At 38.9% G+C, this 12,092-nt stretch overlaps 1 protein-coding gene across 2 annotated transcripts in view; it reads right to left on the bottom strand.

The window, feature by feature from the left end:
* Nucleotides 1–2,201: 2,201 nt before the first annotated feature.
* Nucleotides 2,202–12,092, bottom strand: part of GREM1 (gremlin 1, DAN family BMP antagonist) — an 80,812-nt gene continuing 70,921 nt past the window's right edge. For both annotated transcript variants that reach the window (XM_069732440.1, XM_069732437.1), the window contains exon 2: nucleotides 2,202–3,275. In XM_069732440.1, coding sequence (XP_069588541.1) covers nucleotides 2,732–3,274 — 543 coding nt within the window. In that variant the 5' untranslated portion in view covers nucleotide 3,275 and the 3' untranslated portion in view covers nucleotides 2,202–2,731. The remainder of the gene's footprint in view (nucleotides 3,276–12,092) is intronic.

Raw genomic sequence — 12,092 nt, forward strand, 5'->3', positions numbered from 1 at the left:
GCAGGATGTAGAAATTGAATCAGTCAATGAAACCAGAAGCAGACTGTGCTGACACCTACTGTAGAAATATGCAAAGAAAAATAAGACTGTGCAAAAAATGTAGCATTTAAGAAACCTCCTTGTTTGATCTCTTTAGGTTTATTAGCAGTATGATATAGGTGAGAACATTTTCACCCCATAGGCTGTACTAGTACAAAGGAAGACTTCTGGCTACAATATAAAAGTGATGAAACTGAATCCTTAAGAGTACCGCAACAGCAGAGAACTCAAACATTTTGAAACTTAACAAATTTTTATTAAAAGGCAGCTGATGCTGGAAGCACGAGTAATGAAGACATGGGAAGAATGAAAATCTGGTAAAACATGGGGCCCAATGTGACAACTCGGAATCAGATCACAGGTAAGTTTATGTTTTCCGCATTGTTGTAAATTCATATTACTGTTCTGACTTTTTTTTTATTCCACTTGGCTTATTCATGTCAATATTTGCATCTTTCTTTCTGAAACCCGTGATTTGGTAGGTTTGCTTCTTGCTTCCTGAAGCCTATGATTTGGGAAGTTGGCTTCTTATGAATCCATGCAATAACTGCATTTTTTTTTTAACATGCTATTGTATAGTCAACCTAAATCTGTCCTTGCCGGACGTTATTATATAAAACAGCAATAGGCGCGAATTGAACTTTAAAGGCGAAAGAGTAAAACCAACTTTGAAATCAGACACTTGCCCGCCGCCTCTAGGCTTTCTTGCAGTTCCCCTCTGTGGTCCCTCCTCGTGTGACCAGCTCGCTGGGTAACAAATTTAAAACTCATCAGTGTGGCGGAATCAAAGGCACAATAAATTGTAAACTAATCTTATTGTCTGAACCCTGACGTGTTGTTCAGATCAAAGAGAAGTCAACATCTGGTTGGGCTTGAGAGGGGCCATTAAAACTACTACATCTTGTTCAGAAGCTTGACCAAATCTGACCTGTACCTAGGAGAGTGCATGTATAAAAAATTACATACATGGTTCATCACATGTTGTATGTCCCCTAGGGTAAAGAACTGGTCTATAATGAGTTGCGTGGTGCATATGGCGTAGTGACATGTTGGCATACCAGACTTGTAAACAATTTGTCTGGATATTACATATAGATAGTACATACACCTTTAGGGCAGGCCGTTTTTCCAGTGAAGCCTTCTTGCTTTTCTCACGTGACATGAATGGTCAGCATGATTTGTAGGGCAGAATGACTTATTATGCAAATTTAAAAAAAAAAAAAGGTATGCATTAAGAAAAAAATAATAATAAAGTCCATTGTAACTTCATATAAACTAAATTATAAGCAAAAAAATAAAGTGGTCTGTAGCACAACTGGATTGGTGATTTCAAACCAGCCTGGGTGGTTTTCTCCAAGACCATGGAAAAAAAAAAATTATATATACACACACCACTTCAAAAATTAACCCACATATTTTCATATCTAGGTTGAGAAGTTGTTTATTTTACACGCCAATAATGAGCGGCCCACACAAGAATTCTGATCAGTTAGCCAGAAGCGTAATAGTGACATCAGACACTGGTGGTCTTCAGGAAGGCCTGAAATCATGGCGTGTCAGGTTGATGAGAGTGAAAGTATTTGAATGTTTTTCACTTTATATTCCTGCATTGTAAAATCACTCTGGCAAGCATTTCCTCTATCCATTGCAAGGCTTTGTACAAGTAGAGCAATTTGGCTACAAATAAGGTCTAGCAAAAAAAAATATTACTGGGTTTTCAAGCATTAAAGGGATTGGCTGGCCTTCTGCTACTGGAGAATCCTCACATTGTACTGTGTGCGGTCAGGATTCTCCGACAGCGGGCGCGTGACCACAAGTATGCGATTCACATACATGAGGACAAGTGATGACCAGACGTGTGTGTGGCTTCACTCAAAGGGTATTGAGCGATGCCGGGCTGCAGTCACTCTAAGGCCAGATGACCCCTTTAACAAAGGTGCGTCACAAGATGTTGCAGATTATATATATATATATATATATATATATATATATATATATATATATATATATATATATATATATATCTTGGTGAATCATCAAGTTACAGTTTTCCAAATACTATTTGTAGACTTTTGGCATTTTAGGATCCAGTGTGTGGGTTGGGGATATTTTAACTTTGTTGATTCTAAATCAGTTTAGCCTTAAAAAATAGACTTCACACCTTATTGCATTTTCTTAAAGCTTGAACCAATTTTAATTTTTTTTATTTCACTTGATGCAATCATACCTCAATAAGTGTTAAAATGGTCAAGAGTCACTGGTAAGCCAAATGTGCTCTTCTGTCGTGATCAGGTGCAGAATTAATTTTTCATCTCTTGGTTATAAAATGGTTACAGGCAGACACATTAATCCAACTGACCCTCTTAGGTGCATCACAAACATGTAAGTGTGAATAAATAAGATATATACACATTGTATACATGAAAACTGCACTTAGGGGGTTTTATTTTCTGTACTCCAAGAATGCACTTTGTGCTTTACTGGAGCAGTCAGTCCATCTTTGGTGAGCCTTGGTTTGTTGGGTTACCCTAGGAAGACCGAAAGTAGCTTTGATACAGGTGATTATTTGACATCCTGAAATAATTGTGGCTTGATACACACAAAGGCACCTTCTTCATGGGTGCAGTCCAGCTGTGTGAATGTATCATGTAATCATTTTGTCCAGTGCGGAGGATAACCTCTCTGATGCTAGTTAGTCCAGATCTATAGAGATGCAGCGACACTGCTTGACACGCGTTATTCTTTTCTTCTTTGTGGATGGCTGTAGCTCAGGACAGTTGAGTGTAACCACCATGGTAGTGAATTTTTTAGGTTTGCAGAATGAGCAGGACTGAAAGGATCCCTCCTCCCGGCGGATATGTCGAGGAATGTAGAAAGAATTGCACTGCCCATAACAGAATCTGTTGAGTATAGTGCGTTTGTTGCATCCTTCCTCGTGGATGGTTTGCTTGAGTGGCTGTGTCTTACACCAGTCCCTCTTCAGATACTTTCTTTCAGTAACATGTAGTGCTTCCTGACTGGACTCCAACACCTCCTCACCTACCAGGGCTTGTCCTTTGCCTCTTCCTCTGCTCCGATTTCCTGGCTGTCCTTGCTCAGAGTCATTAGGCTGCCCCTTGTCAGGAGGAGGAATGGCTCCTTGAGATCCGCGAACCTTTTTATTTCCTTCAATGTTTGGTAGCAAAAGTCCAAAGAGTAGGAACATTGGTCCCAGTGAATAGACCAATCGGTTCATCCTAGAAAAGAGAAAAAAAGGTCTTTGTTATTGTTTGTAATATACATGGTATAAAAAGGGAACTGGTCATAAAGTTTCCTCTTTCTAAATGGTTGCAGTAAAGAGATTTTTCTAAATGTGATTAACTTCGATTCCAAAGCCCAGTGTACTTTATGAAAATCTATTTCTCCTGTGCTTTATGCAAATTGCCAATGAGCATGCTGTATGCAAATTAGCAATGAGCAGTTCCCACGGGTGACCTGCTAAGTCCCTACCGAGCAGTTTTGTGCAATAATTGTTGAGCCTAAAGCGAACTTGTCAGCAGGATTTTAAGCAAAACTACAGGCATTGTCAGGTTGGCACTGTTACACTGATTAAAATGATACCTTGGTTGAAGAAATCCATCTTGTAGTTCTTGTGTAATCTGTATTTGCAGTTTTGCGTTAAGAAGATCATGCTGTGGGGCATGCCTGTGGCAGCTCTTTTTTCGTGCTCTGGCCCCAGTCATCATTGTGGCTTAAATGACATCTCACTGAACCTTCAGTGACCTAACGCATATTTTAAATGCTGCACTTTAGCAGTTTATATTGTAGTCTGTAAAAAAAAAAAAGTAACCACTAAAATCGCGGCGGCGAAGGTGCAGTAGCATCTATCGCTTGTTGATAGATACAACGAAGCATGCGCCGCCACCATTTTGCTGGAGCCAATGTTTTTTGTTACAACAAAACTGCGTTGGCGGCACACGGGCAGTAGCATTCATCACCAAGCAACGAGGGGAGAGCATGAAAAAAAAAAGCCGCCTACAGTTCCGCCCTGCTGCACAATTATCTCATTAACGGAAAACTGCCAACACATTAAACAAGAACCACAAGATGGATTTCTTCAACCGAGATATCATTTTAATCAGTGTAAGAGCGCCAACCTGACAATGCCTGTAATTTACGTAGCAAAATCCTGATGATTGGTTCGATTTAAACTCTGTGCATTTCACAGTGTAGTTCAGAGCAATTAAATTGCCAAAATTCAATGGCAACAGCATGGGACAACTTGGTGTGGATGCCACACAAGAAGTCATTCCTCAAAGATCATGATCATTGGATTGCTGACAAATGTTGAGTGAGCACTAAAATGCTCAAGTCCTCATTACTCAAATCAAGCAGGTCGGAGGCTTGGACATGTTTGACTCGTGTAATGAGTATAATAGAATTCGATGGGACTCTTGAGCTCTTTTCCATCAGACCCTCCTTGGAGGTTTCTCTCTCTCACCTGGATTTTTATCATATATGCAGGGCTGCCCTATTGAATGAAACATTTTTATACCCCAATGAACTTAGTGGCACCAGTTTAGAAGTGGGACATCTGAAAAATCAGTTTCCTATAATAAGACTACCACAAAAAATGAAATAAGTTTAAAATGGCAGAAGCACTAGAATATGCAGTGGTAAGTTGGTGCTAGGATTCTGTACTTTGTTGATCAGGCTGGAAATATCAGTAAATTATAAACTTACTAGTTACTTGGTATACTTATAAATGGGATGCTTTCAGCTGCACCAGTTTTTGAAAGGATGGAAAGCACAAGCTCTCCATGGTGTTCATGATGGGCTAACGGCTCAGGCTTTAAAATTTATATATGACGGAAATTCATTACAACCGTCCAACCACAAATTAAATTTTTTGAAGAGCATCGTAAGGATTCAAAGTTGGACTTTGTCTTTGCTTACAGCAAATTAGTTTTCATGAATTTCCTCATCATAGTCTGCACAACATTTTGTCATTCTTTTTGGCTGGAGGGATTAGGATGCTCCCAAAATTTGAATAACTAAAGAATCATTAAGCCTTCAGTTTTTCATGTAATTTTTTGAGTTTTTCACAGAACAAGTAATAATAATAATAATAATAATCATCATCTTTATTTATATAGCGCCAACATATTCCGCAGCGCTTTACAGTTTAACAGTTTCAAACACAAAAGTCATAAGTAACAACGTTAACAATACAATAATTAAAGCAAAATAAGACGACCCTGCTCGTGAGAGCTTACAATCTACAATGAGGTGGGGGAGATGCAAAGTACATGTGTGTACTTACAATGATGTATTTACAGTCATGGTCCAGCCATCTTCAGGGGTTGGGGAATAGATGGGGATAGTGAATGGGCTACACACACACAAACATAACATAAAATGACTGATTAGTGAACGTGATAGGCCGCTCTGAACAAATGTGTTTTGAGCGAGCGCCTAAAATTATGCAAATTATGGATGGTCCTAATATCTTGGGGTAGAGCATTCCAGAGGATTGGCGTACTCAGTCTATGGGGGCTATTCACATGTTTGTTTTTTTGGCTCAATAAAACATCATTTGCGATTTATTACCTTTTATTTTGTATTTGTTGAGGTTTTTGTGCCAAATTTAAAATGACGAATGTCGTTAATTTGGAGCACAAACATTGTTTTTATATTTGACTTTAGCCAATGTGACATTTTGACACCAAAAGTTGCAAATCCTTTTGTCACAAAAACGCCCCAGCAACCTTACTCCAGGCAGCGTCTTTGCTATAAGTCGCATTTCATGAATCTGGCCAAAACATATGGATAAGTAGAGTTGTCAAGGAAAGAAAAAAAAACACAAAAAAGGACAAATTTGAGAGAATAAGGCACGTACTAAAGCCACTAAAAACTAGCAAGTAGGTTTAGAAAAGTAAAGCTACAACAATGAAGAATCTGGGCCAAAGTGTCAGCAAAATGAAAAAAAAAAAAAAAAAGGGACTTGGCGCGTTTTGTGATTTGGATCAAAAACTGACAATGAAAGTCTATGGGTCCATAAAAAAAAAAAAAATTTAAATCTTGGACAGGACAATAACCTAGTTTTGTCTATTTTTCACTCTTTGCTATGGGAATATGGGAAGGCGCAGTTGTGGGGTTTTTTGTTAGTTTTTAGCATTAGTTTAAATCCTATCTAAAAAAAAAAAAAAAAAAACAGTGACAAATCAGTTCAATATTTTCATATGCGAGATGAGAAAAAAGTAAAAACATGAAACATTGCTAAATATCGAATTCTGTTGCATTTGGGCAATGAGGTTGTAAGTGGGAGCCTTAATTACAAAACTGGGACTAACGCCCAATTATTGGTGAATGTTCTATAGAGAAGCAAAGAGGTAAGTTGCAGATTCCATTAGGGCAGAAATGTCTTAACCCCATCTTAAAGAAAATAAAAAAAAATTGTGAAACAAATCCTTATCCATCTTCCATCCTTAACAAGTTACATTTGAAATAATTTCATGAAGATTCACAGACCATCTGTTCTGGCGTGCCAATAACTTATTAGCCTCATACATCTTAGGGCTAATAAAGCTAACATGGGTCATTTTAATTACTTCAAGATTACAGTATAAAAAAGGCATTTTCGCATCCATTTATACAATTACACTAAGTCTATAATAGTGTGGTATTACTCTGGAAATTCAGTGCCATATGCAGAATTTGACTCAATGAGTTGGTTTCCCGACTGATCCTTTCTCAAGATATGGCTTCAAAGCAGTTTATAACACAGTCTATATCCTTCAACAACCTTTCTTTTATGTAAACAAGAAAAAGATGGCATGCATACTCTTAATGCAACAAAATAGAAAGCAAATTCTACTAAATCTCTGGAAAATACTGAAGTTTAAAATGTACAAACGTAACTCAAATCAGACTGGAACATTAGGAGCAGGAACAGTGTGCACATGTTTATGTGGCCACACACACACAACAGGACTTAAATGACAATTGCCGACTCCGGATAAGAGGGAGTCTTTGGAAAACGCAAGCCACACGGCATCTCTAAAATTATACTACTGCGCTCCTCTTCACGAGTCCTGAGCACTGTCAGGATGAGTGCAGATATGGGACGAGGTGAGCATTTGCACATCTAGGGGTCCGTATCAAGGTTTGTGGAGAAGTATTCCAAATTTTGAGTTGTAAATGCTAGAAGGCGTTGCCTGCAGGCACGCTCTTCTCTATTGGAATTGAGCAGTGGCAATAATAATAATAATCTTTATTTTTATGTGTGCTTTACAGTTTGCACACATTATCATCGCTGTCCCCGTTGGGGCTCACAATCTAAATTCCCTATTAGTATGTCTTTGGAATGTGGGAGGAAACCGGAGAACCCAGAGGAAACCCACATAAGCATGGAGAGAACATGCAAACTCTTTGCAGATGTTGTCCTTGGTGGGGCTTGAACCAGGACTCCAGCAGCAAGGCTGCTGTGCTATCCACTGCGCCACCATGCTGCGCCACCATGCTGCCCATTAACATTGCAACCCAACATATGTGCCAAGACATGTGTGATCGGCCTCCATTGTGCGCATTTCTTGTTCATTAGAGTAGGCAGGTGGCCAGTGACATGTCATCACTCCTTCCATTGTGGAAGTGAGCAGATCTGCAATACTCCTTTAATGCTAGTGAATCTTTTAATGGATGTCAAAGCTAGAGAAAGGTCTGTCTTCACTTTGACAAATCAACATTGATGCCATCACATGCTAGGGAAATAATTATGCCATGGGTGGAGATGAAATGGTATTTGAAACCATTAGTTCAGACAATGCAGTAGCTCAGTGGATATTTAGTTTTCATCTGTTAGCCAGCTTGATTACATGTGGGGATTCCCTAGCAACCAGGCAACCCCCACATGTACTTATGCTGGCTAACAGATGAAAATTATTCAGCTGCGGCGCTGAAAACTAAATCTGAGTACTTACAAATACTCGGAGGTCACCTGAGCATGCTCAGGAAATCTCGAGTAACGAGTATGTTTGCTTATCACTAGTCACCACCACCTACTAATTGTTGACACCCATCAAACTGTTTTGTTTTTTTTAAACAAGTTTTCCAAGACCAATAATAACTTGTTTTTCCAAAGACATAGCTATTTTGCATGCAGATTTGAAAGAAATGATTTATGTACTGAGAAATGGGGGGGAAAAAAGTAACAATAGTTTAAGTTGATTTTTTACATTTGATGTGTGGTAAAAGTGACATGTTAAATATATTCTGCACTGCAGGTTAATACCACTATGGAGATGCTGATATTTTTTTTATTTGTAGATTTTATTGCTTCTTGCAAAGTATTGTTAGTGGACATTTAGGCAGCCGTGCTAATCGGTCTGAGAAAGGACTGGCCGCGGCTCTCCCAACCAGAGCATGACTGCTTCAGATATTTCTATGAAACTGTCGGGGGTCAAGAGATCTGCAGCCAGTCTGTGAATGGTGGTCCAAGCAGAACGATTTGCATGAACATAGGATGGACCCTCCTTTCCCCCCCTTCAACTTCTCTCAATCTAGACACAAGATATAACTGAATATTTATAACCTACAGCCATGATGTGAGAAACGTACCCCGTTTTTTGTTGTTTTTTTTTATATACAAGCACCATGTGTATATAGGGTAGTGCGAGTACGTTAATATACTCACCTACTGCTGCTCTCCGATGTCCAGAGCCGGTCTCCTCTTCTGATTGACGTTTCTGCATTCATGACTAGTCGGCTCATCCTACACTAAGCGTGAGCTCAAAGTATCTTTTATATTGAAAGCCTATGGGACTCATTCTGACTCTTAGACTTGAATTGTACAAGTCACTTCCAAGTCACGCAGAGCGCAGTGTGACCCGGACAGTCTGCAGAGTGGTGACATTACTGAGAAGAATGGTGCTGGACCCCGGAGAGAGCAGCAGTGAGTGAGTAAACTAACACACCCACACTGCATTACATGCATGTATATATTTACATGAAATATTTTTCTCTGTGCTGGATTCCACAATCCCTTCTCCGTATTCCTCACCTTGCTTGCTCCATACAAGAGCACTTGACCTATGTTGTACCCATACAGCAGATGTTGTGAGGGGATTAAAAACTTCAATTATTTTTCCCCCCAGTCTTACACCGGCTTACAGGGTAACTGGTGTAATCTTTTATTTCATAAATCAATAGGCAAATACAGGCATTCTGCTGCAAGTTCTCTTGAAACAACTGTTACAGTTCACCATAGAACTTTACGAGCCCCAACTGTCATCTATCTCAGCAATGTGAAAGTCTGTACTCACTGAAAACAGATCTTACCCGTGAATCAAAAATGAAAGATCAGTCCAGAACAAAAAAAGGCAATTCCACTGATATTACTAAGTTATAGTAAATTCACATTTACTATTAAGTTATGAAATAAACAATTAATGAAAATACGGTAGCTATGCTTTGAAAAAGCACTAACAAATTAATATTTGAGTTCCTTAGCAATACGTATGTTGTATAGGGAGAATATATTGAAATATTTACTGATCGCTGTACTCTTCTGTTATCTTCTGGTTCAAATGTCCTCATTTTAGGGTGACCAGATCACACGGGGTCTTCTGTGTGGATCAGAAGTTTCTCAATGTAATCCAATAGTAAAAATAAAACAGCCACACAACTCTAATCTTCCGTGGAAGAAAAAAACATTTGTCTTTTATTTCATTTGCACAAAGTGGACAAGGTTATAGGGGAGAGACGTTAGCAGAACATACAGAAAAAGAGGACTACGGCCGTTTCGTGTCTTGCACTCTTCAACGGGTCCTGAGTTGTGCGGCTGTTTTCTTATTATTGGATTACTTCATATGTGTTTTTCAGCAAGCACCTCCACACACCGTGAATATACCGTGAAGGGTGTCGTTGATTCAGAGACCACCATCTCCACCAGTAAGTCGATTTTTTTTTTGTCATTGTGCCATTCAATTTTTTCTTTTTTTTGTGGTTTCTCAATGTAAGTCTAGAAGATTTGGAGTGTCTCAAAAGCTTATATTGAAATAACATCTTCCGGTCCACATGAGAGATGCTGGGCGATTCCTCAAGTCTGAATTGCAGTCATACAGTGCAGAAAAGGCCCAGAATGGGAGAATGGTGCACTATATACATGTTTGTAAAAGACTAAAAGTAGCGTATATAAAAAATAATTTTTCTGGGAATGCTTTTTGAAGAAAATATCTTCATAGGTTTGACATAAAAGCTGACTGCATGCTCAGGTTTTGATGAGGCCAGTTATCACAAGGGTTTACACACAAGGAGTTTGACCATACTCATCAAGTGTCGGTTCATGTAGCACATTAGCTGCATACATTTCTGCTTCTGTTCCATTTATCTAAATGGGTCTTGCAGAAATCCATGGACACGCTGCAGAAACAACTCCATTTATATAGAATATATATTCATACAGATAATTTTGCTTGTCTTCAACTTTGAATTCCCATTTTCTTCTAATTTTGCATTGTAGCTTTCAAATTCCAGAGTTGCTAGGTTACCTTTAATGAAAAACCTTTGATTGACCTTCAGAAAAGCCTACATAATGAGTCTGCTGTTTACTTACATTCCTTCATTTCTTACGTTGTAGAGACATTAAGTCATGTTCTACTGCAATATGAGGAAGTGGGTAGTGTAACAATATATCGGTCTAGACTCCACTATAATCCTGGTACACAACCTTTCAATAATTAGAATAATTTAACAATGAACACTGACAAGGACATGACTTAATTTCTAGATCTTGCTTTCAAAGTTATATTTTAATACTTCTTTTAAGGGAATGTCATGTCCAGAAACTCTATATACCTGCAGATTACCCCCATGCCATTACTGTCTGTAAAGCACGAGGGAATTAAATGGCGCAATATAAGTAAGAAATACCTGCACGTACATAGAATTCCTGGATGTTGCAGGTTCTCTTCAAATAAATCTATACAGATAACTGCAGGCTTTTCCAAAGCATCAAACATCCTACCAGAAATGTTTCCAGGACTATTTGATTGTAAGAAGACAGTCCTGATTTTGGTAAAGGGGTTGTCCACCTCTTTAAAAATCCCTTTAAAAAAAAACAAAAAAAAAAACACTATTTCCCAGTGTAAAATGAAGAATAAAATATTTAACTCCTATACTACTCCAACAGTGTCGGCATCGGGTCTCCTGAGGCTCCAGTGAAATTGTTATATATAAACACTGGAGCGAATGAGTGGTCGCTAATCTTCAGTTTCCATTATTCCACGGAAAGCGTGAACTGCAGCACATTAGCGGGTGCCGATGAGAACTGCAGCTTATGTCTAACAATGTTATATGAACCTCAGGAGACTGGACCTCGCATTGCTGCAACAGAAAGCGGCAAGTATCTTATTTATAATTTACACTGGGGAATAGTATTTAACAAGGGGTTGTCAGAAAAAAAAAACAGGCAGAGATGCTTACCTGTCTAAATGGGCCTCAATACAATTGCACTACCAGGGTGCAGCGGACCCAAGTAAAATGGCAAAGGGGTTGTCAGAGTAAAGAAAAAATCCCTTTAAATTGTCCCGAAACACCATGTTTGTGACTGAATTTTTTATTTTTTCAGAACAGATTGATATGGGCGAGGAGAAAGCTTTATTGAGCTGTTTGATTGTGGCTGTTTGATTTCATGAAAAACCCTAGTAGAGAAGCAGTGCAGAAAAATGGAGAAGAGTATAAAGAGGACCTATCATTTGCTAAAAGAAATGGATTTAAATACTTTGTAAAAATTCCAGTGCTCTACTGACTACCACTTTTTTCCTTTTTGTGCGTCAAAGAGGCAGCAAAGTGGCTTAGTGGTTAGCACTGCAGCCTTGCAGCGCTGGAGTCCTGGGTTCAAATCCCACCAAGTACAACATCTCCCCGTGTTTGCGTGGGTTTCCTCCAGGTTCTCCAGTTTCCCCCACACTACAAAGACATACTGATCGGAAATTTAGGTTGGGGAGCCCCATCGGGGACAGTGATGATAATGTGTGCAAACTGTAAAGCACTGCGGAATATGTTAGCGCTATATA

The sequence above is a fragment of the Ranitomeya imitator genome, chromosome 1, assembly GCF_032444005.1.
Source record: "Ranitomeya imitator isolate aRanImi1 chromosome 1, aRanImi1.pri, whole genome shotgun sequence".
Lineage (NCBI taxonomy): Eukaryota > Metazoa > Chordata > Amphibia > Anura > Dendrobatidae > Ranitomeya > Ranitomeya imitator.